Raw genomic sequence first — 7670 nt, forward strand, 5'->3', positions numbered from 1 at the left:
GGCCATCCCTCACCTGCCTCTCTCCTCTGTAGTACTGGTTTGATGTTCCCCTGCACTCGTGAATTCAAAGTAAATGTTTAAATGTATTCTAACATTTCAAATGCCTTTGATTTCCTTTTGCAAACCACAACTATTTGCACTAAACATACACACACACAGAAAGACACACACACACACACACACACACACACATCGTACACAACTATCCATACAGACAGGATCCAGTCAGTGGTAGAATGCGGCTGTGTGGTGGAATGCGATCAGTAGTGGGGGCAGTGTCTCCACAACAGGACCAGATGGCTTCTGTTTGAACGCACAAAGACGACTAGTTTACAGTCAGCTGATCAGGATCAGAGCGTCCCTCAGCTCCACCCCGGTGAATCCCAGGAGGACCCAGAGCCGTGTTCTGCTGTGGTTTGACAAGCCTCAGCTACGTTGTTAACGATGGAAGCATTAACTCTACAGTCCAGCGTCGGGTTGAGGCGTCAGTGGATGTGAGAGTGGAGGAGGAGATGGGCGAGGGAAACAAAAGCCAGTGTGTGTGAGGAAGGAGTCAGCAGAGAACCCTGCAGTGACTGCAACAGGTCTCAGTTTAACATCACCTCTGCATGAAAAATAAATGCTAAGAATACATTGTGAGGCTGGGTGTAGAGAAACGGGTCAGAAGGAGTTTCTTCTGCTGTGGGCGTGAGGCTAGAGGATGGTTAGTGGCCTGTTTTCTCTCTCAGTGTCTACTAGCATTCTTAGTGTGTTTGCTCATTGTCTCCGATAGAGCCCATAAACACCGTCGTCCTCCCCCGCCGCCTCCCCCACCCCTCCCCCTCAGCCCAGAACAATGCCCCCGTGCCGCCCTCCCCCCCCTTCCCCCTCCCCCCAGCCGGGCACAAAGGCCGACCACACTTCCACACACCTCAGAGGCGGCGGCGGCGGACCGGAGGCAGAAGGCCGCTCCAGATGGTCATTTGGATCTTCATTCATCTGCTGCTGCTGTGGAGGAATGTCCAGGCACCCCACGGCCCGCGTGTATGGGGGGGTCACCCCGCGGACCCAGTGTATGAGAGGTCACCATCTGCTGCTAAAGGTCATCTGGCTGAAAGACCCCGCTATTAACCCAGGGGGAGGGGGGCTGATTGTGACCCCCACCCCCCCCCGGGCACCAAGGAGGTAATCCACTGACCTATAGCCCATTAAAGATATGGATGGAGAGATATATATGTTTTTATATATATATATATATATATATATATATATATATGTGTTTATAAAGGGGCTTCAGCTGCAAGAATGTCATTTGGTTTTGCCTTGTGAGGATTTTGTGTAAGTAATAGTGTGTAAGTAATATAATAATAATAATAATTAATAATTTATTTAATTTGTAATGCACTTTTCATCGGCACGATCTCAAAGTGCTACAATAAAAACAACAAAGCAGGGTTAAAATCACTATGTGGTTAACATTTAAAGGCCTTTCTAAATAAAAAGGTTTTCAGGCCTGTTTTAAAAGAGTCTAAGCTCTGAGCAGCCCTCAGCTGGGTTGGGAGGCTGTTCCAGAGGCGTGGTGCAGCCGAGCAAAAGGCTCGGTCTCCCATGGTGGAAAGCCTGGTCCTAGGGACTTGGAGGAGCAGAGTATTGGTGGATCTGAGGGTGCGGGTGGTGGACTGTAAGGTGATGAGTTCTTGGAGGTATGTGGGTGCAAGTCCATGAATGCATTTATGGGTAAGTAACAGGATTTTGTAATTGATACGGGATGAAACAGGGAGCCAGTGCAGCGATTTGAGGATGGGAGTGATATGTTCGTGTTTACGGGCCCTCATCAGGACCCTGGCAGCGCTGTTTTGGATGTATTGCAGCCTCTGGATGGTTTTGCCAGGTATCCCGATGAGGAGCCCGTTACAGTAGTCCAGCCTTGTGGAAATGAATGCATGGACCAGTTGTTCTGCTGCTGGGAGGGATAGAGTGGGGCGGAGTTTGGAAAAGTTGCGGAGATGGTAGAATGAAGTTTTGCACAGATGTTTTATGTGATCGTTGAAGGTCAGGTGGGGGTCAAACCGGACTCCCAGGTTTGTTGCTGAGGAGGAGAAAGGAATGATCTGTCCGTCAAAGGTAAGTTGAGATATGGGTGAGGAGTGAACCTGATGTGGGGTACCAATGAGGAGTGCTTCCGTTTTATTGCTGTTTAGTTGAAGGGAGTTGTTATTCATCCATGTCTTGATTTCCTCAAGGCAGGAGGTGAGGGATGACAGGGCTGTGGAGGGGTTAGGGGCGGTTTTGATGTATAATTGTGTGTCATCAGCATAACAGTGGAAGGAGAGTCCGTGTTTGCTGATGACTTGACCGAGGGGTAATATAGTTTATTACTTACTTTATTACTTAGTACAATATCGCTAACAAAAATAAAATGTATTCAAACAATAACAGCTATTATCCTATATAGGTGAATGACAAGACACATTGATAACTGACTAAATCTGTAATTGAAAGGGAATTATAATCTTCAATCAATCAAATGAAACATAACATTTTTTTAATTATTGATTGTCTTAATTCATTCAAATGATTCAACTCATGGGTTTCAAATAATTAAAATCTCATTAAAATCAAAATGCTCACTTCAAAAATAAATATATGCTAAAAATAAATATGTCCAAACCCATATTGGAGTATATTATAGCAGAATGGACATTTGAAGCAATGCCCAGAAGGATTAACAGCAATGCGTAGATATCGTTATTGTTGACGAAGGATTTGAATAAAGGATTTGCATAAAGGATTTGCATATCTGCAGATAATTAAGATATTTTCTAGGTGTCCTTTTGGCTTGTGTGTTTTTTAATAAAGTCAAATGTATGACAGTGAAAGGGAGACTCCCCTCCATGATAACGTGTTCCTCATCTATAAACACGTCTCCCATACTCCGTATTGACCCGACGTCTGAGGCTCCCTCTGCTCCTCACCACCATCTCTGAACAACCAGGAGACGGTAGAGGAGGGAGGGGGGAGGAAGGACGGTGAGCAGGAGGAGGGGGGAATTAGGCCAGGAGACACTGGGGGGCTGCAGGAGGAGTGAGGGGGGGGGGGCATAGCAACAGAGGAGCAGACAGGAGAGGTAACAGAGAGAGATTAGGTGCAGATTCATGCCGGATGCATCGGGTGGCAGCACACCGCGTGATCCATCATTAAAAAGGAGATCAGGTTGGAACGGCGTCGTGGGAGGGGGGGCGGGGGTCCGGGGGGCCGGGGGGGTCCAGCCCTTAGGAGCTGTCCTCCTGGACCATGGTGCTGCCGGGGGCCACACTGCTGCTGCTGAGGACTGTAGGGGTGGAGGAGGCGGCGGTGGTGATGGAGGTGGAGGAGGTGGTGGAGGAGGCGGCGGTGGTGATGGAGGTGGAGGTGGAGGTGGGGGAAGTCTGGGCGGTGGGGACGGAGGAGGATGGGGACAACTGCTCGTAGCCAGGCAGCTCGCTGTCCCCCCGGCCGGGCAGCTCGCCGTCCCGCTGAGCGGTCAGGACCCCATCCGGAGGGACGGGGAGGACGTTCCAGGTCCTCCCTCCGTGTGACGGCCGCCTGCCATCCCGCCGGCCCCCCACTGGCTCCGCCCCGCGGCCCCTGGGCCTCCCCGGGTCCAGCAGCAGCGCCAGGGAGTCGGCCACGCGGCGCAGGGTGTGGTCCATGTGGCTGATCTGCTCAGTGAGGAGAGGGAGGAGAGAGGAGGAGCAGGGAGAAGAGAGAGGAGGAGCAGTGAGGAGAGAGAGGAGGAGCAGTGAGGAGAGAGAGGAGGAGCAGTGAGGAGAGAGAGGAGGAGCAGTGAGGAGAGAGAGGAGACCCAGTGAGGAGAGAGAGGAGGAGCAGTGAGCAGAGAGAGGAGGAGCAGTGAGGAGAGAGAGGAGGAGCAGTGAGGAGAGAGAGGAGAGAGAGGTGGAGCAGGGAGGAGGTGATCATGAGTCAGTGTAAAGCCTCTGATGGGTGCTGCTGCGTTAAGAGATGACGACGGCCCTACCTTCTCCTCCATCCTGTGGAGCCGCGCCCCGATGGTGTTCGTCCCTCTGTCCTTCAGTCTGTCTGCAGGGAGGCAGGGAGGCAGGGAGACAGGGAGGCAGGGAGGCAGGGAGACAGGAAGGCAGGGAGACAGGAAGGCAGGGAGACAGGGAGGCAGGGAGACAGGGAGGCAGGGAGGCAGGGAGACAGGGAGGCAGGGAGGCAGGGAGACAGGGAGGCAGAGAACCAAACAATGAGACGAGAATAGAGGCGCCATTAAAAAGATACACAGATCGATTTAAATGGCCGTACCTGAGGAGGTCTGGAACAAAGTCAGCTTCCCCAGAGACTGGTCCATGCTGGAGGCAGAGATGGGGTTTGAATCAGAGTTTATAGTTGTCTTCATCTCTCTCACTCTCTCTTACTCTCTCTCCTCTTTCTCTCCATTTCTCACTTATTCGCCCTCATTTCTGTCATGAAGCATCGATCCAATGAATACGACCCAGAGGGACACCAGTCCATCGCTCTACACTGCAGTCCGACTCATCCTCTCATCCATCTTCTCATGCATCCTCTCATCCATCCATCCACCCACCGGCTCCTACCGTTAACCCCAGAGAGAGAGAGAGAGAGAGAGAGAGAGAGAGAGAGAGAGAGAGAGAGAGAGAGAGAGAGAGAGAGAGAGAGAGAGAGAGAGCACTGTGTTCACCGTCGCTGCAGCTCCTTGATGCGCACCATGAGGTGGAGGTGACCCTGGGAGTACTGCTCGATCACGTCCCTCACGTCATACGGTTTACGTGCTTGCTGTAAAAGAGTTCAGCCAGAGGCGTGGAGCGTGTGATTAGCTTCAGATCTGCTGGATGAGGGCTCCAGCCACAGGGAACAGAGGGACGCTAAACCTTTCATTGTGCGACGCCCTGTATCTTCTTTTCATTGTTTAGTTCTGTGTTTTGTACATTTTTTTAGGAGCTAGTATCATGTATCATGCGGGAATGACATGAAATATTTTTTCAATTAAAGTGTATAAAGAAACCTGATGCTTCATGAAATCCGTAAACCATAAGCTAGCCGTTACCTCACGTAAACCATAAGCTAGCCGTTACCTCACGTAAACCATAAGCTAGCCGTTACCTCACGTAAACCATAAGCTAGCCGTTACCTCACGTAAACCATAAGCTAGCCGTTACCTCACGTAAACCATAAGCTAGCCGTTACCTCACGTAAACCATAAGCTAGCCGTTACCTCACGTAAACCATAAACTAGCCGTTACCTGGAACTTCTTCTTGGCCACGAAGTAGCGCAGCCTCTGGAGCACGCGCACGGCGCTCCGGTGGGCCTCCGTCATCCTGGGGAGGAACAGTGAAGTGGATTCAGAGACGCTCAGGACACACATGGAGCTCCAGACACCAGCACATTGTGTCTGCATCACCATGACACCATGAGATGCAGTGAATATGAGATGCAGTGAATACGAGATGCAGTGTTTACGAGGTGCAGTGAATACGAGATGCAGTGAATACGAGATGCAGTGAATACGAGATGCAGTGTTTACGAGATGCAGTGTTTACGAGATGCAGTGAATACGAGATGGAGTAAATACAAGATGCTTTGTGTAGCAGACAGTCCATAGAAAGGCATCCTGGGCTCTATTGTAATGCTGTGATTTACAGTAGCAATGGTCTGTCAGCCTTTATTAACTTAAGAACACAATGAATGACCATAAGCAAAGAGGCCATTTATCTTACGGCCGTAGCAATTCTCCTTGTCACTTCTAGTCTAGTATAGTGACTGTACACATGTTGTGTGTGTGAGTGTGTGTGTGTGTGTCTGTCTGCATAATGAATGCAGTGTGAGTGCAGCTCACCACCATCTATACTTAATGGGCAGGGCAGTTGAGGATCCATTATTTGTGGTGTATGATGATGATGAGGATGTGTGATGAAGATGAGGATGTATTCCACTTTGTACTTCATGAGTTTCTCCACACGTGCAATATTAATGGAGAGTAGAGCAAAGCTTGTAAGTAGATAATTATGTAATTAGGTTTCCTTCTATTGTCAATACTACTGTCCTCCTAACATGGCAGGGAGTAGGCCACACAGGGGAACAAACAGCCATTCTCCGTGGCATTTTGTGTAAAGATGTTTTTGTTGTCGGCGGCTGAAGCGTTACAAACCACGAAAAAATACAATCCGACAGAGCGACATGTTGTAAAGGTCATGTTTTCTGCCTTGTTGTTTGTGGAAACAAAATTGAAGCCTTGACAAAGAAACGAAACACGAAACGTTTCCCTGACGAGACGCAGTCACAAAGTCAATACTAAGTGCTGTTTGTCGTGCATCGTGAAGCAGGGAGAGAAGGGTGCAGTAAAGTGATGCTTCAGCTCACAGCGCTACGGAACCATCTCTCCTTCATTGTAACAGGAAGGAGCCAACGAGAAGCACTTGAAAAACAAGGATCATGGCTCTGGGCTGGGTCAGAGACAGGGGTACGGGCTGGGTTAGGGTGGTGATGTTGGTTAGGGTGGTGATGTTGGTTAGGGTGGTGATGTTGGTTAGATGTTGTTTAGGGTGGTGATGTTGTTTAGGGTGGTGAAGTTGGTTAGGGTGGTGATGTTGGACTGGGTGGTGATGTTGGTTAGGGTGGTGATGTTGGTTAGGGTGGTGATGTTGGTTAGGGTGGTGATGTTGGTTAGGGTGGTGATGTTGGTTAGGGTGGTGATGTTGGTTAGGGTGGTGATGTTGGTTAGGGTGGTGATGTTGTTTAGGGTGGTGAAGTTGGTTAGGGTGGTGATGTTGGTTAGGGTGGTGATGTTGGACTGGGTGGTGATGTTGGTTAGGGTGGTGATGTTGGACTGGGTGGTGATGTTGGTTAGGGTGGTGATGTTGGACTGGGTGGTGATGTTGGTTAGGGTGGTGATGTTGGTTAGGGTGGTGATGTTGGTTAGGGTGGTGATGTTGGTTAGGGTGGTGATGTTGGTTAGGGTGGTGATGTTGGTTAGGGTGGTGATGTTGTTTAGGGTGGTGAAGTTGGTTAGGGTGGTGATGTTGGTTAGGGTGGTGATGTTGGACTGGGTGGTGATGTTGGTTAGGGTGGTGATGTTGGTTAGGGTGGTGATGTTGGACTGGGTGGTGATGTTGGTTAGGGTGGTGATGTTGGTTAGGGTGGTGATGTTGGACTGGGTGGTGATGTTGGTTAGGGTGATGAGGCAGCTCGAGCTACGGAGACAGAGCCGTTTCCAAGCTAGTGGAGCACAAAACAATCTGGGCCACAACAACATCGCTGCCCCATAATCTCAACCCCATCATAATTCCATCACTTCCCAGAGAGGGGAGCGAGTGGGACACATTATGCACACTGTTTATTCTATTTACATAACCCCTCCGTGCTATCAGAGCCAGCCCCCGTCAGCCCGTCTCAGGGGCTCAGCCCCCAGTCCTCCACCAGGGAGGAGCACAACCACTGTTGACGTGATGGAAGGCAGCACGCTACACCTGGGATATGATACGCTCTAGATATATACTATATATATATGTGTATATATACTGTCATAGTTATGCATATACCAGGTTCAACCGAAGAAGAAGAAGTATTAACACGCTTTAATGATTTGGATTTTCAGATTCTAACGGTGAAGTTTCTAATCCCACGGTTCACTAATCACTAACTAATGTTTAATTGTGTGTATCAAATT

General features: G+C 49.6%; 1 protein-coding gene across 1 annotated transcript in view; it reads right to left on the reverse strand.

The window, feature by feature from the left end:
* Positions 1 to 822: 822 nt before the first annotated feature.
* Positions 823 to 7670, reverse strand: part of kcnq1.1 (potassium voltage-gated channel, KQT-like subfamily, member 1.1) — a gene marked incomplete at both ends in the record, with an annotated part of 34023 nt that continues 27175 nt past the window's right edge. The window contains 7 exons of the mRNA XM_084475904.1: positions 823 to 987; positions 2914 to 2962; positions 3442 to 3680; positions 3998 to 4059; positions 4288 to 4334; positions 4685 to 4779; positions 5247 to 5322. Coding sequence (XP_084332030.1) covers positions 823 to 987; positions 2914 to 2962; positions 3442 to 3680; positions 3998 to 4059; positions 4288 to 4334; positions 4685 to 4779; positions 5247 to 5322 — 733 coding nt within the window. The remainder of the gene's footprint in view (positions 988 to 2913; positions 2963 to 3441; positions 3681 to 3997; positions 4060 to 4287; positions 4335 to 4684; positions 4780 to 5246; positions 5323 to 7670) is intronic.

This window comes from Micromesistius poutassou, assembly GCF_964030765.1.
Source record: "Micromesistius poutassou genome assembly, chromosome: 12".
Taxonomy (NCBI): domain Eukaryota; kingdom Metazoa; phylum Chordata; class Actinopteri; order Gadiformes; family Gadidae; genus Micromesistius; species Micromesistius poutassou.